The sequence below is a fragment of the Haemaphysalis longicornis genome, unplaced genomic scaffold (assembly GCF_048455015.1).
Source record: "Haemaphysalis longicornis isolate Haplotype H1 unplaced genomic scaffold, Haemaphysalis longicornis Haplotype H1 scaffold_7, whole genome shotgun sequence".
NCBI lineage: Eukaryota > Metazoa > Arthropoda > Arachnida > Ixodida > Ixodidae > Haemaphysalis > Haemaphysalis longicornis.
This window is the reverse complement of record NW_027526422.1, coordinates 119,451,241-119,475,713: the sequence shown is the minus strand read 5'-3', so window position 1 is coordinate 119,475,713 and position 24,473 is coordinate 119,451,241. Positions and strand designations below refer to the sequence as shown.

Genomic DNA, 24,473 nt, shown 5'->3' with positions numbered 1-24,473 from the left:
TGGTTAAAAGAAAAACCCTGAACAAGGCCTACACATTTTACACTCCGAGCGGCTGAAGTAGCGAGACAAATGCATGTATGTACAATATGCAGCAAATGAAACGCGAACGTAAAAATATGAATCAGAACACGCGAATGGTGCGATTTCTTTCCATGCAAGTCAAAATGACGCGTGGCTTTGTTACGAAAACAAAGTACAGAAATGTGGCTTTCCGAATATGCGCCATTATTAGACCTCAACGAACAGTATTTTTCAATTTTTTTGTGTTCTGATTTATATTTTTGTGTTCACGTTTCATTTTGCCGTGTATTGTGCCTGGCTTCTGCGTGCTTTTTAATTAAAGGCTCGCATTGCTGTTGCCTTCCAGAACAGACTGCTGCCTCACGTCCGTCGGTACTGCACGGCCAAGACGCGCTTTCCCCCCGTGACGACGCCCATGCTGCCGCCCGGCACTTTCAAGGACAAGGTGGCCCTTGTCACGGGAGGCGGGACGGGAATCGGCAAGGGCATGACGGAAATGTTGGCGCAGCTGGGAGCTAGTGTGGCCATCATGAGCAGGTGAGCCACTGTGAGCAGATGAAGTTCTGGTTGGAACTGGTCTGGTGAGTTCGTTGGTGAGCAGGAGTGCACAGGTATTGAATTTTCGAATGGGAATCGAGTTGTTGTGATTCAACTGGTATTAAGTTCGAGGATTTCGTGTTAGACGTCCAAGTACTATTCGTTTTGAGCCTACTATGTCTGAGCATAGTATTCGCTTTTGGTTTCATGTCAGAGTGTACCTTAACGGGGCCATGAGGACAAAATACAAGTTTGTTTTATTCGAAAGACTTTGTGTTTTTAGACCTCCTAGTGCTTGTCCGGCAGCAAATGATACCGTATTCACTGCGAAATTAATCAATTTAGGTTAAAATATTGATTCTCGCGCCAAATCGTGCATTTTCGGGATGTCAGCAATGAGACTATAAGCGCGCGTATACAAACGAACTTGTGCACTGCGTGATTCGGCTGCAGCGCTGCTTGCCATTAGTCTTCCCAGATGGCACTACCGTACTCATGCTTGGACTGTTGTCTGCCGTTGCTTTGTTTTTTTGACCGCATTTGCACCTGGCTTGTTTTTGTTACTGTAGAAAGCAATCGTTTCTTGAAGCATGAAATATCGTCGACAAACAGGGCCACGTAAGACAACGTCGCTCACGCCAATCGGCCAGTGTCGTGTAAGACAACTCGAAAGCGACGGACTGCTGTGCAGCTAAAACAAGCATAGTGCCAATCACAGAGCTGGCTGGTATGACATCATTGGTTCTGTTGCAGGGAAATGAGCTAGTGGGTCTTTAGCCATTCCCTTTTCCTACTTACCTAGCTTATTTGAGCAAAGTTTGCATTAAAAGTGGTGTCAGTATGGTTCTAACGAGGCAATCTTTCGAATGAACCAAACTTGTGTTTTGTCTTCATTGCCCCCCTTTGAGTTCTTGAGCTTGTTTCGAAATGTGCGATGTGGAATCGCTGCTTATTTTGCAAACGGCTGATGTCCCAGCTGATTATCTGAGAATGAATCGTGCAAGCAGTACTATGCTTAATTAAGCAAATGTGGAAATGCAAATGTGCATTCGGGTCAATTTTATTCCTGCCCATTTGTCAAGATCCACAAAGGCAGTGCGTGTTTTCGAAAGAAAAGTTTGGATGCGGCATGTTCGACAAGTCTTCTTGCCCTGCTTTGGGAGTTATAATCTCTAATAGAGCTGGAATACAAATATGTCAAACACATGGTAAAGGGACAGAGCAGATATGGACTTCGAAATGTGGGGAGCAGAAAAATCGCGTTTTAGTGAGGTGTGGGTGTTATATCCTATGATAATAGGGCATCGCAGGCACTATCGTCATCATCCAATTCCAAGTGCAGAGCACTTTATGGGCTCGCCTTGTCGTTGTAGCTCGCTAACGGTCGATGTCAAGCGACTGCCGGAATCAGGTGGCGCAGCGAGATGACGGACCCAAGTAGAGCCCGGTGTACCGTCATCAAGGAGTCACACTGAGGCTTCGAGAACCACGTGGTTTAAGTAGTCGAAACCGTTCAAACCGCTGGCGCTTGTCATGCATCTCCCCGTTATTTAGCGCAAAGAAAACTGCAGATACATTTCGGGCAAAGTATACCTAATTATCTGCCTGTGCCCGCGTTCATTTAGTTAGGAACTCTCATTGGGTTGGTTTTTTTAAGCGAAAAAAAAGCGTCTTTGCAAGAAAAAAACCGGCACGTTCGAAATGACGCGGAAAGGCTCCATCCGCGCGAGAAAAAAATTACGCGTTCGAAATGACGCAAAAACAGCACCAGCATGCGAAATTAAAGCAAGCACAAAAAGAACAGAACTCCCGTTTCAGGCAGAGAGCGCGCGAGCACTGCGAAGGGTTGGGAAATTTGAATTGCATATTGATCAAGAGAGAAGTGAGACAGGGCGGCGAAGAGCGTGATGGGTGGTAGCAGTGAGCAGATAACGTCGCCACCACCCATTAAGGCAAATTCCTGCTCTGCACTTCTGACGGCTTTGAGATTGAGTGAAACGGCTTTAATTTTCATCTCTCTTAGCCGGTTGCTTAATTTTTCAATGGGACAGACATTTCAGGACAGTGTTTGGTGCCTTTGTTTTGTGTTTTTTCATGTTTTGAAATCCCAAAATTGTGATATTCTTTTTATTTCTGGGCATTTTTTATTTGTTCTAACGAACAGGAAGCAAGAAGTGCTGGATGAAGCGGCCAAAGAGATTTCCTCCAAAACTGGCAGCAAGGTGAAAATCCTTCATTTACGAATGCGTAGGCAATAACGGTGCAAAGCTGTCGATCGTGCTGTCACCATAATTGATAAGTGAATCGTAATTGAGCTATAAATGTTAAAAAAACTGAGTAGTGTACATTTTGCTTTAGTAAAACGTGTCGGTTTGATGCTAGAAACAGAATTATCGGTGCAGTGCCATTCATTGTTGACTGTTGTAAAACTTAAACTTGTGATTTGCTGGCAAGTCAGAATTGAACTGTCGATATTTAAGAGAACTGTCAGCTGCGCTGAAGCTATGGATGGTATTAATTTAAAAGATGACAGGACATCAGCAGTTCAATCAAGAAGTATAATAATCTTGTAGGAAAGAAAGAACACCACTGAAAGTAGGGACATATTTGTAATCATTGAAAAACAGTCTTGAAACCAGTGCACATCAGAGAAATTACGGAGATCCTGCCCAGAAGGACCATTGGTAGTACATTATAAAAAATTATCGATGATGGACTCTAGAACAGTTTTAGTGTAATTTTGCCTTAATTTGTTTGAGTGTCTGTCGATGGTGCTCAAGGACTTGCCGCACAGTTTCAGTGGGAGGCAGAAATTGCAAAAATAGATCATGTCAAACCAATTAGATTAGGTAGTAAAGTAAATGACCACGAAGCACAGGCTTATCAATTTTCTTGGTGCGAGAAAAACAGCATTCACCTCGGCCCTCTCCCTATCTTCTTCAGTCTGTGGGACAAGTCATAAAAATAGGGGAGCACTGCAAGCCGTTTTTCGTTCTCATTTCCCTCAGCGCCACTGCACGCCTCAGTTTCTGTACCTCGACCAGTGTGTTTGACACTCCTGAGCAGGCCCAAAACTTTACTCATCAACCAATTTTCCAATCTGGCCTTTATTGGCTTCACTGTAAAACACACGAACTAAGCGGGAAAGCTACCTTACTGGGACGTCGTCTCTCACAGGTTGCGCCTAGTGTCATTAGAAATGACCTCGTCAAAGTTAGTGGTGAGGACGCAGAAGCGTCAATCTGGCAACACTGATTAACACTAAAATGGCCGCCGTTTCTAACTTACGTGCCTGAGTGCCGGTACTCTGTATGTTATCTAGTGACTCCAGTTGTGCCCACCAACCAGCGAGCCGGACTCTGTATTACTGGCTTCACTGCAAAACACTCAAGCTAAGCGGGGAAACTACTCTAAGAGGGCGTCATCACCATCTCTTGCAGGTTGTGCCTATTGCCGCGGACGTCCGTGATCCGGCCGCCGTGAGCAGTGCGGTGGACAGGCTGGTTTCCGAGCTGGGCCTGCCGGACATTGTGGTGAACAACGCAGCGGGCAACTTCATCAGCCCCACTGAGTCGCTGTCTGTGAACGGCTGGAAGACCATTGTGGATATCGTGCTCAACGGAACGGCCATCGTCACGCTCGACGTCGGCAAGAGGCTCATCGAGGCCCAGAAAGGTATGCCAAGCGTGCACGGTCGAGTCTGCAGGTTTACCTAATCGTTGTCAAGTATTCAAGGTTCTGGAGTTAATGTGCTTCCCCGAAAAACTGAGAACAACATTGGTTCCCAACTGGTGTAGCACTCGGTGAAGTTGCTCTCGAGTTGGTGAGGAACAGGAGAAGGTAGAAAAGGCAATCACGTTAACAAGCTCAATGACCACCAACTGTCTTTCTTGCAGGGAAGAGGACCTATGTGTGAGATTTGATGAAATGTCATCAAGCAGTTTTTAATGTGAAAGCATGAAATAGCCAATTGATCAATGCAACAGGCAAGGAATGGACTCAAGAAGCGCAGGACAGGAGCGGTTGGAGAGGCCTTCATCCTGCCGTGGACCTAAGTAGGCTGCTATTGTTGACAGTGATGAACGGTAAATTGTGGCCTTGGCGTCAGCATCGACGTCTGCATCAGCGAAATGACTCCTACAGCATGTGTTCTCGAAGTGTTCCTTAGCGCAAGGTGTTCCATACCCTTAAACCTGGAAGTTCTGAAAGGAACCTCTGGGTTTCAACTCCACAGATGAATGAAGGGAGAAAAACATAGTCAAGTGAGCAAATGAACAGGCAGTGAAATAAATCCGCCATTCTTGTCAACTCTCCCAATTCATGGCTACAGGAAAATTTGATTGATTCTAGGGTTTAATGCGCCGACACAACGCAGGCAATGAGGCGAACCGTAGTGGAGGGCTCTGGATTAATTTTGACCACCAGGGGATCTTTAATGGTGCCGAAACCTCCTACACATGGGTGTTCTCGCTTTTCGCTTCCATCAGAAAAGCGGCCACCGCGGTGGGGAATCGAACTTGCATCCTTGTTTTCAGCAGCGCAACGCCTTAGCCACTATGCCACCGTGGCGGGTGGTGCAACACATAGGAGGCAGATCGATGCCATTCGAAAGCGGGAGGATGGAGCGCACTGCAAAGCAAATTGTGCCAAGCAACGAAAGAACGAAATTTTTTGAGAATGCGGGGTGGAAGCAAAGCATCTCGTGCGTTCAATTGAACAAAAGTGGCTTCGCATTCAGAACCCTTAAGAAGTGCTTAGGTGCTCTTGGATATTTTGCATTTCTCTTTTGGAGTATTTACTTTGTTTTTGTTTTCTTTGTTCGGCAAAAAGTGAAAAATCTGACCTCCCTTCTTGCAGTGTTTACATGGACGCTTTGCTTTGCTGGATGACTTTGTTTTAGTGAACGATCACACTGTTAACCCTGTTTCAGCTGTTTTCTTTTGATGGCAAGTGATACCCTCTTTCATTAGAAATAGGTGATCAAAGCTGGAATTTCTCTCTTGTTTTACTTCAACTTTTATGTGATGCAAAAGTTCATGTCACATTTGAAAGAAGGATGAAGCCATTCAACGAATTTTCAGCAAGGAAAGTGCTGCTGCCTGGGAAAAACAGTAGAAACTACAGTTAAACCTTGTTATAACGAGACGGGCTATTACAAAATAAGGAATATAACGAGCAAATTGTAGTTACCCTTGAAAGGCCCCATAGAAACCAATGTATGTAAAACCTCATTTTAATGAGGTAAAATTTGCCCGTTACGGGATACTAAATGAGCAAATTTCATTGGGAAATAAAATTTTTATCCAATTTCATGACAGTGCGCTGCGCGGATTTTAGACAGTGCTCAATGCGACAAATGTACCGTATAAACCGGATTATAGGTCGACCCGGTATATAGGTCGACCCCCTACCTTGATGTGGGAAAAGTTGACAAAAAAAATAATTCGGCACAGAAGCGCACTCACAATGTCTATTATTATTTTCGACGCCCGTCCATCACTGCCACTCACTATGCCTGCCGAAGTCACTCGTCCGAGCTCTCAGAGTCGTCCGAGGATGACTGCTTCGCACTGTCATCTTCCATGCCATCAGGCGCGTTGCTGATGGAGCACTTCCTGAACGCTCGTGTAACCATGTCGTCGGGCAGCGACTGCCCAGAGAAGGACACCCAGCTTGACACGGTCGCAACCGGCCCGTATAGGTCTTTTTGTTGTCGCCGGCTATCCACTCATTGTACAGTTCGCGGAGCCGGTCCGCGCATGGCCTCCGGAGCGATCGTGAGTGAAGTTCCCGGACAAAGTTCCCGGACGAAGTCCGCCACTTTGTTCTTCAACTCAGGGTGCACCGCTTGACGTCCACAGAACGATCGGTTTCGGGGGTTGCACGCGCACAGCTTAGCTTTCTGGCTCCGCCAGTACCGCACACTTTTCTCTGAAACGCCTAACTGGCGTTACGCCGCCATATTCCCATTCTGCTCGGTGACTCAATCGCCGTCAGCTTAAACGCCGCGGTAAACTGGCGTCGACTGCCGCCACTTATCTCGGAACAGAGACGTACAGAAATGTACGCACGCACGCGTAATACACGAGTAAAAGACGAAAAACTAGAGAAAAGCGAAATCAAATAAAGGCCTGATAGAGCGAGAGAGCAGTCCGACACGAATGGCGGTGGCGATTGGCGACGGACTACGCTTGCACAATGTTGCCAGACAACGATTTACATTCTGCCAATGACCGCTATATAAGACGGGGGGTGACTTTTGTGCGGATTTTTTTGGAAAAAAACTCGACCTATATTCCGGCTTATACGGTATTTAGCATTTCAAAACTCCTGGCATGCATACTCGAGCAACCTGTGCAAAGCTGGACGTACCACCACGTGTCTGCTCCGCTTGTGAAGCTGATCCCCCCTTCCTAAGTTGCGTGCACGTTTTTTTTTTTTTTTTTTTTTTTTTTTTTTTTAGTGCATCAGCCTTATCTTTCATCATGCTGCTTCGAGCAGCATGAGTGCACCAGGCCGGAAGCGAAAGTGAAAGACTTACACTAGACCAGAATGCGGTTTTGGCAAAAGTCGTCACATGAGGCACGAAGCTGAGCGAGCCATCGTTAGCAGCAGAAAGATGCGTCAATGTGCAGTTATGGGCGTCTTTGCTGCGAGGCCTGTTGGAAATACGAGTTGCTTATTTTGAACTGCAACAAAGTAGGCGCACGACTTCTTATTTTTACTGCAGCAGGATGGAAAGTTGGGCGAGTTGGTAGGTCGACATGATGTAAAAACAGCGCGGTAGGACGAAATACACGAGGAAAGGAGCCAGACAGGACAGCTTTCCTTTTTACCTCTGGAATGCGGTTATTTTGTTGTGTACCGCCATGCGGGGAGATCTAATTTCGCCCACTGTTTGTTTAGGGTAAGTACAGTGCACAGTATTTGCAGTGAATGCTCACTACGGCTGCAACAAAATATTGGTTATAACGAAAAAAATTGCAGCGCCCCTTCAATTTCGTTATAATGAGGTTTAACTGTACTGAACTCGTGCAATTTCCCACCACAGGGGCAGGTCCCTGGGTTCGTACAGGTTGCACCGGCGGTAATCTTGGACTTTTGCTGCTGGTCGCACATATATAAACACGGATAGTGAAAATAGGAAATGGCCCTTCTGTTCACTTGCACAAGCCTTCTGGCAGTACTTATGAATACGCAAAACAGGGCACGGAAGCTGAAACTGACACAAAGGTTACTAGCAGTTGCAGTAAAAGCACATGCTTAAAAACCCCGGGCCATCTCCACTAATGTGAAACCTGGGAAGGGGCAAAGCATGCAGTGTTTAAGTGAATTCTTGGCGCTTTGGCGTTTTTGCCCATGGAGATGAAACCGTTGGAGGGTGGAGGTATACAGCTTTGCTGTAAAAGTATCGTGTCTTTGAAGCATGGAGTTTTCCAGCACGAGGTGGTCGAAAACGAGTGTCCTGGTGGGTTCTTTTAGTACGCATTACGTTCTAGTGTGAGGTGTTGGAAAACGAGTGTCCTGGTGTTTTAGTACTGTACTACATGATGCTATGACAACACGAGACGACAACGACATGAGACTCCGACAACCTGAGCCCCTAAGGGGCTTCACCCCTAATACAATGGAACCATGATAATACGACTTTCAAGGGACCGCGGGAAAGCGTCGTATGACCGGGGTGTCGTACGACCGGTGTGCGGGTAAATGCCGGCCTCATAAACGGTCTCACGCGACAGGTGGGCTAGGAACTTATTTAAACTACTATATTTAGCGCGTTCTCGTGTGACTTGCGAAACTTTGGCTGAAATCACAAGTTTAGCCAAAACGAAATGCCGATGTTGTGCCCCCCCTTTCCTCCACGGCGTCCAAGCTAGCACGCAATACAACTGGTGCGCGCTGCGCGGCACCCATGCCATCCGGTGCTATTTATAGCCTGCCAGCCCCGCGCCTTGACCGAGCGAGATAAGACCGACGTGGTCGAAGAAATCGAGAGGGGAAAAAGCGAGTGTTAAACTGCCAAGGCTAAGCGATATGAACGACAGTGCAAGGCGGAGATGAAAAAAAAAAACAAAACAAAAAAAGGATTTCCCGTACAGGGTGAAGACGCTCTTCGAACAGCCCCGTGCCGTCACTGTGGGGTCAAAGTGCTCAACACATACCTGTTTTCGTTTCCCACAAGATCTAGCAACGCGAAATAGATAAGATGATTCGAACTTCGCTAGTAAACATCTTTGTGGTGAAAATTATAGCGTGGTCTTGCTACAGTGACTTGCTTTGGCGGCCAGCGAGTGACCCAAAATGGCGGTGCCAACGTATACATGTCTCCACCCTTGCGGCGGACATGCGTGAATCGAGGCACCCTAGCAAAGAAATGAGCGGAGTGACACCGTGGCTTTGAAAGACACTGATAAGCAGAGAGGGGAGATACGTATAGGGAGCGATAGCGTCGTGAAAGAAACTTGGATAAAGCGGGCGAGGAAAGCGGGTGTTCGGTCATCGCCGTGGGGTTGTGTCGTATGTGTTTTCGCATTCGCCGGCGGCTCATAGGGAGCTTCAAATTCACAGTTTGCCCCTAGAGAAAAAAAAATATTTCTTTCTCCATGGTTTGCCTGCCACCTGCACTTCGACTTCTCGCAGTTGGCGCATTAGCGTACTGCTGCTCCGTGGGGCAGACGAAAATTTAACTCGCGCTCGCGAGTGCTTGCTTGCGTGCTTGCGTCTGTTCAGTAAGTGGAGTGGCCCGCATGGGGACCTTTGCTCATCAAGCGACGTCAGAGGGGGGTTAAAAATAAGGAAAGGTCAGGGCGAGGCGGCGAAGCAGTGTAAAATATGGGAAAAAACGCCGGTTTATCCGCACCAGGATCTGTCGTCGTATGAAGCGGGCCGCATGCACCCGAGCGTGATATCATCGGGGTTTTTCAGGCATCGTTTCTATGGGGAGTTTGCAGGGACCGAGGTGATCCGTCATAGGAAGCGGGTCATCGTAAGTCCGGGGGACGTATCAGCGGGGTTCCACTGTACTAGCATCCATGTTTAAGACGGAAAATATGCCCGCGAGCCATGTATGGGTTTATTTATTTATTGTTTGTTTTTACTGCCGGGCCAAGCCCGGCTGTGTTATCCGCGTTCCAAGCAAAGCGCGTCTTCCATTCTTTACTTTTATGCCGCACGGGCTATCACATTCAGATAAGCAGACTGTTTCGCCTTAACGTCGCTAGCCCAGAATAATCTTCTGCGATCTACAATGTTCTGGATGTGAATCGACGGTTCCAGAAACACTCGCGCCGAAAGATAAAAAGCCTGCAGAGCAGAGGCATTCGATTCGACGACACTCGCCTGCGCAAGTCACTCCAATTGTTCAATTGCGCAAGTCACTCCAAAAGTTCGCTCCAATAAACTTATTTTCCTTGAAGACAACCGCGTCGTCTTTGCCCACGTTACAATATGTGCCTTTTCGGAACACATGTGCTAAGCAGCAGTTTCCACATAAATTGGTTTGTGCGCGGGCTCGGGCCTACCCGAAACCCGTGGCCTAACCAGCCCGACTAACTTTTTCACCCACGCCTGGGCTGGACCCAAGTCGAAATATTGCACCTACGGTCGGGCCGGGCTGTCCTGGCGGCCTGGGTTCAGCCTGGCACAGTGGAGCGATACTGAGGTTTTTAAGGATAGCACGGAACCTATACGTTGTCAACGTGGCCTAAATATGGACAGAGCTTTTTTATACATTCGACATGGCTTACAGCTGGCCCTTTAGACATTATACATACATGGGCTGGCTGGTTTCATGGTATAGAGATTCCCTTTCTGAGTGGCAGTCACATGAACCAGATTCAAATCCCACAGGCGCAGCTCTTTTGCTTATTTTACGGCGTTGCGGTTAGCCTCTAGTTGGTAGGAAAATTTCGTGTTGTAACAAAAAAACCCAGGCAGGACTCAGCAGTTCTCGCCTAAGATGAGGAGCACATTCGTCAGACTAATCAGTTATGCAGCATAGGGCTCAGCATTCATTAAAAAAAAAATTAGTAGTGGCTTAACTCTGCTATGCCAGGATATACGTAGTGTGAGCTAAGGTTCAGCAATCCAGTCCAATCCAGTCCAGTCCAGTCCAGTCCTGTCTAGCCACTGCTCCTCGCGAATGCTCAGCACAGCTCTTCACGAGCCACACGAAACAGCTATCAGGTGGCTCCGGCGCAGCGTCAGATTGGCTACTGCGCAATTGAGGCGAACACCTGGGCACGCGCCGGCACCAGTGCATGTGCCGCGGCTATGACGTAACACAATCCAACACAATCCACTTTAATCCAAATCCGATCTAAGCCAAGCCAATCATTTCCAATCCAATGCCCCTTGCTCTTGCGCAGAACGGCCCTTCACTGCACACCCCCGCACGGGGCACCTTGAGTAATCTTGGTGATGGTGAGTGGCGACACCGCGTACTCCGAGCCCCCCATACTTAAGCTGTTACCTACCGTGGCGAGAAGTTGAAAGGTGAAGGGTTAGAAGCCGTGAACGGTGGCTGTCGGAGCCCTCGTCAAGCTCCGGCCGATGGGTTCCCTGTCTGTCTATCAGGCTGGGAGCTCCGGGACCTCTTTGACCATCAGGGTAACGTCAAAGAAGAAAGTACCCCAGTTCCCTGCTTTATACTATGTCGCATGGTATTTTTGAAACCCTCTCTTCCAAATGATCGGGCCCCAAAAAGGGCCCGCACCGATGTAATATTCAAACCTTTGCCCAACATGAAATTTAACACCCCGGACAACTTTCCTCGCTTCTTAGTGATACAATCTAAGAACAAGGAATCTCCAGTTACCTGCAAGTCTGTCTTCTTATTTGCCAAGTTCATTGAGAGTGTAGTTGGCGCGAACTACAAGGCAAAGAAGCTGACATCGGGGGACAGGCTTGTAGAACTATCTACTAAAAAACAATCTGATAGTCTCTTGAACCAGACTGACTTACTTGGCCTTGAAATAGCTGTAACGCCACACCGGAGCCTTAACAGCTCGCAGGGCGTCATTTCCGAGATGGACCTGCTCAATGAAAGTGAGTCTGACCTCCTCGAGGGCATGCGTGACCAGGGCGTTACTGCGGCAAGAAGAATAATGATCAGACACGATGGCAAAGAAGTAAAAACGAAACGTGATCCTAACTTTTGACCGAAGTGTCCTTCCGGAGTCTGTCACTGCAGGCTTCCTTCATTGCAACGTACGACCTTACATACCCAACCCACGCCGCTGCTTCAAGTGCCAGCGGTATGGGCACAGTACTACCACCTGCCGCGGAAAACTGACATGCGCCAAGTGCGCAGGACATCATGACCCTTCAGAGAACTGTGCTTCTAACGTATTGAAATGTGCCAACTGTGAACAACCCCACGCTGCATACTCCCGGTCATGTGCTAAATTCAAAGCCGAGAAAGAAATCATAAACATGAAGGTCACCCAGAACATCACCTATCAAGAAGCACGACAGAAACACTTAATGTTTTCGCAAAGGTATGCCGATGCAGCTTGCCGGGGGGCGGAGCGGCGTCTTGTCACGGCGGCCACCCAGTACTGCGAAGCAGACTTGGTGCCGCCCCAGCCCCCCCAGGTGCTGCCCAAGGCAGCCCAACCATCCGACACGACACCTGTGGCGCCCGCAAGTGTTGTGTTAGCTGCGAGTGTGAGGAGTGACGGTTCTGCCGTCAGTCCTCCTCTTCTGGCTGCCAGACTGCAGGCAGCCATGGACGTAGATGTGGTCGGTCCCACGACCACTTCTGTGTCTAACAAACAGTCGGGGACGGCATGGGCTCCTGCCTCCACTTCGAACATATTCCGAGGTGGAGCCCGCAAGGACTCCATCTCGTCACTGTCACACCACTCAGATGATGACATGGAGGTAACACCGTCTCGGCCAGTGCCAAAGGCGGAGAGAGAACAGCGCACCATGGCGGGGTGAGGCAAAAAGCCACTAGCCACCCGGGTCACAGGCCCAAGTCAGAACTGAGAGATAGTATACATCCAGTCCTAGTCCTCATCTACACCAGGTAAAATCTCCTCCCTAAACATTTATGTTAGCACAAATAATTACACAGTGGAACTGCCGGGGCCTTATTAAAAACCTAGATGATATATATGAAATCCTACACAAAACGCAATCAGCCATCCTATGTTTACAGGAGACACACTTGAAACCTAAGCACACCAATTTCCTCAACCAATACTCAGTATTTAGGAGAGATAGAGATAGCTGCACGCACTGCTCTGGTGGCGTAGCTATAGTTACGCAAAAATCTGTCCCTTGCCAATCTCTTCAATTGCGTACCACCCTAGAAGCGGTTGCAGTCCGGGCAATTATTTTCAACAGATTAACAACAATTTGCTCACTATACATTCCCCCTGAATATCGTTTATCTAGCTCTGAATTTGAGTCTCTCATAGATGAGCTGCTGGAACCGTTTCTATTGTAGGTGACCTGAATGCACACAGCCCACTATGGGGATCTGAACGCACAGATTCCCGGGGCCGCTTGATAGAAAAATTCCTCTTCTCATCCGGAGCTTGCCTCTTTAACAAAAAAGAGCCGACATACTACAACACTACACACAATACATACTCACGCATAGATTTGGCAATCGGCTCTTCTGTCCTCTTTCTGGCTGTTGAATGGGAAGTGGACGACAACCCCTATGGGAGCGACCACTTCCCTGTCATCTTGAAAGGCATTGATAAAGCCCGTAACAGTTCCATCTGCCATAAAAAGTTTAAGGAATCTGGTGCTGATTGGTTAAAATTTAAACAATTATCTCAGCTTTCATATACGTCTTTCAGCTATTTGGGCATTGACAAAGCCTGTGAACTGGTGACTGCACACATTCTTCATGCTGCTGAGGGCTCAATTCCGCAAACATCTGGTGCCACACCTAACACTAGGAGGCCGTGGTGGAATGAAGAGTGTAGGCTTGCACGGCAGGCTCAAAATAAGGCGTGGGGTGTCCTTCGCAGGTACCCCACTGTGCAAAACTTGATTTCCTTCAAATGTGCAAAAGCACAAGGAAGACGCATTCGCCAGCAAGCAAAAAGGGATAGCTGGCGCTCTTTCGTGACTTCTATCAATTCATACACAGATGCAGGCAAAGTATGGAACAGAATTAAAAAGTTTAATGGACGGAAAACACACACCCTACCTTTGGTCAACAGTACAGGCGATACCCTGGAGGACCAGGCAAACACACTAGCGAAATACTTTTCATATGTATCGAGTTCTGCTCATTACATGAATGCTTTCTTACGACACAAAACATCTATGGAGAAGAAACCGATTCGTAATAACAAAAGATCTGACGAACCATACAACACCGAATTTTCCATAACAGAGCTTTTGGTCGCCTTGGGAACATGTAAGGCTTCAGCGCCTGGGGCAGATGGCACATCATACACAATGATACAAAATCTGCACCCAGAAACTCTCCGAACACTCTTGCACTTGTTCAACAAAATATGGGTGGCGGGATACTTTCCGAGAGCTTGGAGAGAAGCAGTTGTAGTTGCCATATTAAAACAGGGGAAAGATGCCTCACTACCTGCCAGTTACCGACCAATAGCTCTGACAAGTTGCCTAGGAAAGGTTTTTGAAAAAATGGTAAATAAGAGGCTAATGCATTTTCTTGAATATAATGGCATCCTGGACTGTTGTCTGGCTGGTTTCCGATCAGGTCAAAGCACAACTGACCAGCTAGTTGCCTTTGAGTCGTATGTCAAAGATGCTTTTATCCACAAACAGCACTGTCTTTCTGTTTTCTTTGACTTAGAAAAAGCATACGACACAACTTGGCGTTACGGCATACTGCTTGATCTCAAGGCATTCGGTGTGTCTGGACATATGCTAAACACTATTGAAAGTTATTTGTCGGAGCGGACATTTAGGGTAAGAGTAGGGACAGTGGTATCAAGAACATACATACAAGAAAATGGGGTTCCCCAGGGTGGAGTATTAAGTTGTACTCTGTTTATAATTAAAATGAATTCACTTGGTAAATCGTTACCACCCTCAATCTCCTACTCCATGTATGTTGATGACGTCCAAATAAGCTTTAGGTCATGCAATCAGTCCATATGTGAAAGGCAGATACAGTTAGGTGTGAACAGGCTTGCAAAATGGACGGAAGAAAATGGTTTTAAATTGAATCCTCACAAAAGTACATGCGTTCTATTCACAAGACAGCGTGGAATTCGTCCAGAACCCGATGTCATACTGAACGGAGAACGGATTGCTGTCAAGAAAGAACATAAGTTTTTAGGTGTTGTACTTGACGGAAAACTAACGTTCGTGCAGCACTTGAAGAAACTCAAACAAAAATGCCTAAACACCATTAACATTTTAAAAGTTTTGTCACATCAGTCTTATGGTGCTGATAAAGACTGCCTTCTACGTCTCTTTGTGAGTTTAGTTAGGTCACGTATAGACTATTGAAGCGTAACATACGGGTCCGCGTCTAAAACTGCCTTAAAAATGTTAGACCCAGTACTACATTTGGGCCTTCGCCTTGCCTCTGGAGCCTTCAGGACAAGTCCAATCCAGAGTCTTTATGTAGAATGCGACCACTGGTGCCTAGAGCACCAGCGTGCTTATACAGCACTCCTCTATGCTATTAGGACAATGTCTATGACGGATCACCCATGCAATTCTATTGTGAATGACATCTCATCCGCCCATTTGTATTTAGCGCGCCCATCGATCCCTGCCCCTGTAGCCTTGCGTGTCAAAGGCCTTGCAGAGGAGATAGGGGTGTCTTTAGATGATGGCATAAAAACCTGTATCGCCGATATAGTCCTACCTTGGGACATGTCAACTATTCATTGTGACACATCCTTTAAACAAATTGACAAGCTTCGTGCACCCCGTGAATTGATTTTACAGCATTTCTTAAGTTTACAACACAGATATCCATGCGCCTGTTTTTACACAGATGCTTCCAAGTCTTCTTCTTCTGTGTCGTGTGCTGCACATGGCCCGAACTTTGCCAGCACAAGGACATTGAATAGAAATTGTAGCATCTTTACAGCAGAAGCCTATGGTATTCGAATCACAGTGGAACACATTACACGAGACAAAATACAAAAATCAGTCATCTACACAGACTCCCTAAGCGTAGTAACTGCATTGGATTCCTTTAAACCCACAAAAAACGTTATTCTAAACTGCATTTTTAAAGCTCTTATAACTGCCTATAAGTCAAAGCAAAAATGGCATTCTGGGCAATGAAATCGCTGACCAGAACGCCACTTTGGCGGCCCTCCGTAGTGGTGTTGATGTAGCGCAGGTCCCTCACCTCAATCTGAAACCAGTAATCCGGAGGGGAATCCGTAAGTGCTGGCAGCACATGTGGGACACACACACAGACAACAAGCTCCACTCAGTAAAACCAAACCTAGGAAGATACACAACAGAAAAACAAAAGATTCATTGAAGTATCCATTTGCAGACGGCGAATAGGCCACACTTACGCTACACATGCATATCTTTTGAATGGCACACTCCCACCTGTTTGTAACAAGTGTGGGGAACGGCTCACCGTCCTCCATGTGTTAATTGAGTGTACATTCTGCAATGAAGCCAGAAAACGGCATTTCCCTAAAATATATACCTACAACATTCCACTACATCTTTCACTGTTTTTAGGAGATGAACCTATGTTTACAAACAACAGTCTTTTAAGTTATCTTGCAGACATCAAGTTTTTAAAACTCATCTCGTACAGTGCGTGACCTCAGAGCCTACGTGCAGTGAGTGAGGCCCTGATGCTTCCTTTGTCAGCACGGGAGGCCCACTCTCGTCGCATGCTCTTTGGCTCGAGGTGCATCACGTCCCACCCATAATCCATTTCAGCCACCATTATGAACATCTTCATGTTTTAGCGGACGGGCCCTCTACACCCATATATACAGTATTTTAGGATATATCATACTCATTTCATACATCTTTTAAGCCCAAACATGAGTATTGAAAGACCACGTAGCATAGTTCTGGTGCTCTTTGGTCTTAGAAACCCTTGCGCCAATAAACCACAAACATACATACATACATACTTCACTGCACACGCGAAACTGCTCAACCTCGGCCAGTGTAGCTTACACTACACAACAAAAAAACAAAACAAGCATCGAAACTACATTATGGATGATAGGCACCTGTGAACAATGGGACCCCGCCCAACCAACCATGTGTTCCTGGTAAAGATGATGTTTGCAGACTATGTGTTTGAAGGCTAGGCAGGACAAGTGCCACTAAGTACTAGAGCAGTCCTTGCCCAAGATGCCGAGCGCATGCTTCAGGCTAGGCAGGACCCAGAATTGGCCGCCGGAGAATCCAAGAGCAAGCGACAAGCCCGCCAAGATGGCGAGGAACATAATATCCTCCCATACCAGCATTTGTTGTGGTGTACAACAGCTTCGCTGGACATCCACTTTTGCAGGGCGGGGTGGCAACCACTTTTTTTTAGTTTGTTGTTCTTGAAACCCATGTCTTCTTATCATGTGTGACATCTACTTATGACACATTTCCGCATTATAAACAAAATTTTGGGCGGTTTTGTTCCCTGTAAGTCAGTTCCAGCTTTTGGTTTGTACTTTTTAGTGGTTTTGTTGCCCATTTTTGTCCGGTTTTACTGATTATAATTTGCCCTGAAGGGCTTAAGCCCTTTAGGGCAAATTATAATCAGCGAAAAGCAGATAAAAATTTTTATCTGCTTTAAGTAGGCTTCTGCTGCCAAACGTCCCCTAAGCAGTCGTGGGCGCCTACGGGATATGGATTGTGAATGCATGGCTGGGCCGGGCCTGGGTCATAGGGTTATGATCTCAAACTGGGCTGGGCCAGCCTGTTGGTCTTTTTTTTCGGGCAGGGCAGGACTGGGCCGGGCCCGGGCCACAATGTTTCGCCTGTGCACAGCTCTAACGTGCACTTACCTGGTTCCGTGCGTGCCTAGACATCATCACCTTTACCATCACCACCACCAGCCTATTTACGCCCACTGCAGCGCAAAGGCCTCTCCCATTAATCTCCAATTATCCCGGTCCTGTGCTAACTGCGACCAATTGATCCCCGCAAACTTCTTGATCTCATCTGCACACCTAACTTTCTGCCGCCCCGTGCCACGCTTGCCTTTTCTAGGGATCCACTCTGCTACCCTTAATGACCAACGGTTATCTTGCCTTCGCATTACATGCCCTGCCCACGTCCATTTCTTCTTAATTTCTACAAATATGTCCTTAACACGCGTTTGTTCCCTGCCCCCCTCCGCTCTCTTCTTGTCCCTTAATGTTACGCCTATCATCTTCCGTTCCGTTGCTCGCTGAGTCGTCCTCAATTTAAGTTGAACCCTCTTAGTGAGCCTCCAAGTTTCTGCCCCCATAGGTGGGTACCGGTAAGATGCAGCTGTCGTACACTGTCTTCTTCAGGGACAATGGTGCGTGCTTAGACAAGCTCCACCAAACCCATTTCACCATTCACGACTTGTGACATCAAAAATTGTAATGTGGGAAAGCATGTTGGGCGGCAATACCTTTGTGCTACTTTTGCCATTTTCTGCATTAATAATCAACTGTCGTTGCGGTGAGTTCGCATCTATGGCCCTGTTTAGTTAGCTTCCCAGAGGCCAGTTTGTTTCTACACTTTTGTGTCCCTTTAAATAGGCCGTGTAATAATTACCGTGGGATAAAATGGCAGCATTAATGGGGGAGGGGTTCCTATGGTCACAGCAGGGACAATGTTAGTTTGGCACTGTGTTGGGCATAGAGTGGCACCATCCTAACAGAGGAGTGGCACGGAGCGTGGAGTTTATTGCCACTTGGTGCAACTCCACATTAGTATATGCATCAACACTCTACAACAATTCGCTTACTTCAAACAAACACGTTCCTTCACCCAGTCTGACTCCATATGCAGTTGCCCAATCAGCATCCACCTCAATGCAAGTTCTGTGGAAACTAATAGCGGATTCGGTTGGACGTTTACGAGCGCTCTGGAGGGCTCTGAAAAGTGGCCGCGCCTTCGGTTGGTAGAATTCAAGCGCTCGAACTACCTTCGGTTGATTCTTTCGGAGCGTGAGCCTCCAACTCGGAGCGCTTCCAACCGCTCTGACTGCGAAGTGAGAGGACGGGTCGTGTGACACAAAACGCCGCGGTTTACCCGGCAACTTCCCGCGCTGGCTGCACGGTGGTGATAAGCGCGCTGCTCTGAGATCACCGATGCATTTAGGTTGGTACGCTGCCTCTCGCGCTCTGACTGCGAGCTGCCTTGGCATCTGGCGACTCTGAGCTAGAGGGCAGGAGCGGCCAACCGAATACGCCATAAGGGTCCCGGTGCCATGTAGTCTGCAAATGTCGCCAAAACTTGGACTTCCCACTTCCTTTCCCTAACCCCAGCCTCGAGCAGTGGGAGGCAGCGCTGTCTGGTGCACACCTCGCCGACCAGTTCAGGCTGACTGAGAGGGCAGAACTTGCAAAGACGATGCTTGTACTTCTGGACTAAGCAACCCCCACACATAGAAATGCTCAAAAACAGTTCTACTCCCCCCTCTCTCTCTCCCTCTCTCACCATCAAAGTGTGCAAGGAGTATGACGGATGCAAATTGTATCACTGGCATGTTGTTCATCTATGGACCTCTGGTCATGTTGTATTGCTTGCTGTACAATAAATTGCTCCCACTTGTATATTTCATGACCCTTTGACGTCTCTTTTGTCCAGGTGCGAACTTCCTGGCCATCTCTGCGACTTACACCAACTATGGATCGGGCTACGTCGCTCCGAGTGCGGCGGCCAAGAGTGGTGTCGAAGTGCTCATGATGTGAGTGTGCCTTGCCCTTCTGTACCCTCTTTTCTTCTTTGTATCTTTCTTCAGCCGCTGTGGCATTGGCTGATCAGTGAAAGTACAGTCGTGGACAACATCGCAAAATTCAGGCAAGAGGCTATTCGCAGTCGGTCAAGTTTGGCCTGGCATTAGCCGTAGTCACCTTGAGTGGAGCGCAGTTCTGTTTCAACTCAACGGTGTAGGTCGCTTGAGCGCACTTATGTTTTTTTGTGCACTCTTTTCTTGACCTTTCAGTTGGGCATGCATCTGCAAGGTTCCACTGTAGTATTAGCAGCAGTGTTTTCAATAGTAGCATTGCCCACTGTGGTGGCTCAAAGTGTTGTGCTGCTGAGCACAAAGACGCGGGTACAATCCCTGCCGTGGTGGCTGCTTTTCAGATGAAGGTGAAAAGCGAAAACTCCCCTGTGTTGAGATTTTGGTGCACTTTAATGGTCCCCAGGTGGTCAGACCTAATCCGGGGCCATCCACTTTGGCACGCCTCACAGCCCAGATGTAGCTTTGGCGTGTTAAACCCCTGAAATTAATAGTAGCATTATGCTATTCATTATGATCTGGATCATCACCTCTTCTATTTCCTTTTATGTGGGGTGGGGTTTGCTGTGCTATGAAGATGGTCTGGCCTACGACGAGGCCATTACACTTGCGCAGTGTTCCGTCAGTGAGCATGTCTGGCCAGGCCTCGATGTCAGATTTCTCAACACAGCTGCAGCAATACCAGCTATGGCAGCCCTGAGCGATTGATCGTGCAATTGTCGGCGCTGAGATTTCTAGGCCTCGTGCTGAAGGATTTGCCCGGGGGTCTCTGGCATGAACTGCTTTTGTGCTGGAAGTGCAGTGAACACAAAAATGCTAGCTAGAAGAACAAAACGCTACATACAAGATGAATTTAGTAATGCTTGTGGCGCATAACGTGATGCGTGCTACTATACCAAGGAGCAGCACTTTTGTTAACAACCCAAGCAAAGTGTCACGACAACTGGCGTATACTTTTAGCTCTAAGAAATGTCCCTACAACTTCAGTGAATACCACTACAACAATAACGAATCCGCTGGGGAAAGCCAAACAATTCGCTTTTGTGGGACTTTTGTTGCTGTGAGAAGGAATTAAAAAATGACAGGAAAATCGTCCAAAGACAGGGAATTTATTTCCCAAGGTCGGTTATAATACTTTGCGAGCCTCACCTTGCCGCAACTCCACAACTCAGCTCTCGCACTGCAAGAAGTGGTTCATTGCTAGTCGTCGTGCGCGCCTAAGAATGACAGGATCGTGTCAACTGCATCCAAAACATCCCGCGGGTTCACCTTCTCTGCTTGTTTTTCTGTTCCAGTGCTGTCCACAAGAGTAAGTGAGAACCGCTTTGTTGACGTTCAGAAAGGCCACAGCCATCACTGTTTTGTTTTGTGCGCGTACGCCGCCAGTCAAGAGTGGCGTCCTTGCTTTTCAAAATGGTAGAACGAGCTGTGGGCAGTTCTACAAAGTTGTCGCCGCTATCCTCCCTTCCTCCACTTGGGCCATTGACTTGGGCAATGATGGCTGCCTGATCTCGATAAAAACTTCCACTTTTGATTGAGAGCAAACGTGCCGATTGCCGCACACACAATGAATGTGTGCACGCTATTCAGCAGTAGCCGGATATGATAGCTGGGGCCCAACCCAAAGCAAAAAGACATGCCGTGACATAGCCTCCTGTATAACCGACTGTAACTGCTCTATCACTCCAAAACCCATTGGAGCAGCCCATTCTCGGTGGGGGTGCCAAGTTCCCAGGTTTTTCGATGGCCATGCCAATGCGAGCTGCTGTTTCAAGAGGAGGTGAACTGAAACGCATGTTGGCGTCGTCTGCTACGCGAAAGTGTCTTCCTGCTACAAAAGTCTGCAAAACGGCGAGCTCAGGTTTCGTTAGCCAATGTTAAAGGCCGGAGCTTTATGTGGGGTGTCGCAGAATTACTAAACAGTGTTCAGTGTACTGTTTGCGCCCGCACGCTCGCCCTTTTAGGTTCACTACGAAAGTTCCACATGAAAATGTATGTATTTACAAATAAATAAATGTAAGTATTTACAAATAAATAAATAATGTCCTCACAGTTGTCACTGCGATAAGAGCAGGTTGACTTTCTCCGCTCTGTAACAGTCGATAAGTGAGAAATAATGAGGCTTGATTAAGTGTTTATAGATAACTGAGTCATATGAATTTAATTTTGTTTAAATAAGTCCAGGCCGTCGAGCTCCCCCTTTTCGCTTACAAGTCCATTCAGTCTCAATCTGCCACTAATATTCTTTTACGGTCCCTGGAAGCATACGCTCCCACTGTCCTCCCCCCTTTATTTCTTCATTGCTGCTGCTTCACGAAATGGTTCCATCGTGCATGTAGTGGATATATTAATTGAAGAGGCGGTGATAACCAATGTTCCCCTCACAGGGCACCTTGAATAATCTTGGTGACGGTATTGGCGACACCGCGGACCCCGAGCCTCCAAACATAAGCTGGAACCAACCGTGGCGATGTGTTTTAAGGTGAAGGGTAGAAACCTCAAACGGTAGCCCAACCTCAGGCAGAGGTTGGGCCACCGTTTTGCCCCAACCGGTGGCAAAACCTCAGGCAGCCCAACCCGCCTCCGCCCCGCTCGCTGAGCCAGCAGTGGCTGAGCCAGCCGTGGCATCCACTGCTTCCTCTCCACCGGCCTAAAGTACATGCGAGGGCACGGAGGAGATGGAGACGGAGGCACCCGTGGCAGTTCCCACCCCCGCCGCACCGCCTCTGCCACCTGGGGCGCTCCTGACTCCCTCAGCAGCCGAGGCTCCAACGAAGCACACTGGGAAGGGTGCCAAGTCCAAGGGGTCCGGTCCGCCAGCTACTCCCCACAAATCTGATGATGAGATGGATGTGGGACCTTTCCTGTCCGCTTTGCAGCGGAAGGAGCAGGTCCCTTCATTCAAACCTCCAGAGAAGGTTAAAAAACCCCTTTCAAGAGTCCAAGCCCCGAAAAACCTTACATAAATAGTCACACTCCAGTAGCTCTGAACGCTTAATAATGGGAAGAGAAAATATTGTTCAATGGAACTGCAGAGGCCTTCTGAATAATCTTGACGACGTGTACGGGATTCTGCATGCTAATCAGCCAAGTGTGATGTGTGTCCAAAAAACACATTTAAATTCCAATAATACAAATTTCTTAAATAGCTATATGGTATTCAGAAAGGACAGGGCTGGCTGCACACTCTTCGGGCGGTGTGGCCATAATCGCCCGGAAATGCTTAGCATGCCACCCTATCACCTTGAACACTGTCCTTGAGGTTGTAGCAATTCACACAATAATAGTTAATAGGTTGATAACGGCATGCTCCCTTTACATTCCTCCTGATCTTGCACTTTTGAGCTCTGACTTCGAGGCGCTGGTTGACCAGCTGCTCGAACCATATATCCTCACAGGCAACCTTAATGCGCACAATTCTGATTGGGGCTCTTCTCGCATTGATGCCCGAGGTCACCTGATAGAGAAGTTTTTAATATCCTCTGGAGCATGCCTCTTCAACAAAAATAAGCCCGCATACGTTAATATAGGACACAATACACACTCATATCTTGACTTGGCTATTGGCCCCACAGTTCTCTTTCCTCTTCTCGAGTGGGGTGTGGGCACTGACCCATACGGCAGTGACCACTTCCCCACCTCACTAACATACATAGGTAAAGGCCCAGGCAGTCCATCTTCCCAAAACAGGTTCAATGAAGCAAGAGCTAACTGGAATACAGTTACAGAGACATTCAAACTACGCCACACATCCATAAAACACATACACGTGGAAGAAGGTACCCAACTCCTCACGGCGCACATCCTCGATGCCACCGAAAAGTCCATTCCCCACGCCTCTGGTGCCTTGCGCAACCAGAGGAGACGGTGGTGGAATGAGGACTGTAGGCGGGCACAAGAGGCCCAGAACAAGGCGTGGGGTATCCTCCGTCATTACCCCAGGTCGGGTAACTTCCTTTTATTCAAATGGGCCAAGGCATTAAGAAAACGTGTGCGCTGTGAGGCAAAAGAAGAGAGTTGGCATACCTTCTTGGCATCCATTAATTCATACACGGACACACACAGTCTGGACACATACGTATACGTAAGCTCAAAGGACAACAGACACACAGCCTGCCCCTGGTTAGCACAACAGGGGACACACTCAAAGACCAGGCTAACACACTCGCACAACACTTCCAACACGTGTCCAGTTCAGCACACTACACAAACGCTTTCATGGAACACAAAACATCTCCAGAAAAAAAGTCCCTGCATGATAGAAACAAGTCGCACATTTCCTACAATTCTCCTTTTTCAATTCATGAGCTGAAGGCAGCCCTGACCAACGTTTATAGAACAAGGTCAGTTGTAAAACTTCGAAGTGTTTCCCGGCGCCGCCGCACCAAGCCGCATTGAAGGCGCTGCAGTCGCACCCGGCTCCCGAGCGGAGCACCGGGTGGCTGAGGAGGCAGCTGAGGTCAGCACGTTCTGAGGGATACACCTGCCGTTGGGCGGCTAGCGTCTCCGCGCGTGCGGGCTTGCGTGCGTGCGCGTGCGTGCGTGCGCACTCCAGTTGTAGATGGTTAGGTGAGCACCATGCCGGCGTGTTGTGTCCCCGGTTGCACGGGTGGTTACAGGGGAAACCAAACCCAAAAGCGCTTTTCCCGCACTTCAAGTTACTTCGGCCTTCGTGTAGATATATGGTACCGTGCCAATGCGTGTCTCGACCGAAACCTCTCAGCCAAATCGCGCGTGTGGCGTGAATTTTTACCCTGAGGACATAGCAAAGAGCTACACCCACTTCATTAACAGTGAAAAAGTAGAAACTGAGTGAGGAAAGTGGAGCCTCGTCGAAGGAGCCGTCCCGAAAATATTTCCAAACCTGCTTCTTACCTATCCAAGCCGCCGGCAAATAGAAAGAAATTGCCACGCCGAAACATGCAGATTGTTGCACAGACCTCGTCTGCACAGAAAGCCAAAACAAGCGCTAACGGTGCAGCCGAAGAAAGTGCTGCAAATTTAGACGTGCTGGCAGCGAGCAGTA

At 47.9% G+C, this 24,473-nt stretch overlaps 1 protein-coding gene across 1 annotated transcript in view; it reads left to right on the top strand.

Moving 5' to 3' along the window:
- Nucleotides 1-24,473, top strand: part of LOC144146887 (2,4-dienoyl-CoA reductase [(3E)-enoyl-CoA-producing], mitochondrial-like) — a 48,800-nt gene that overhangs the window by 6,137 nt on the left and 18,190 nt on the right. The window contains exons 2-5 of the mRNA XM_077678847.1: nt 368-558; nt 2,723-2,780; nt 3,999-4,233; nt 19,291-19,390. Coding sequence (XP_077534973.1) covers nt 368-558; nt 2,723-2,780; nt 3,999-4,233; nt 19,291-19,390 — 584 coding nt within the window. The remainder of the gene's footprint in view (nt 1-367; nt 559-2,722; nt 2,781-3,998; nt 4,234-19,290; nt 19,391-24,473) is intronic.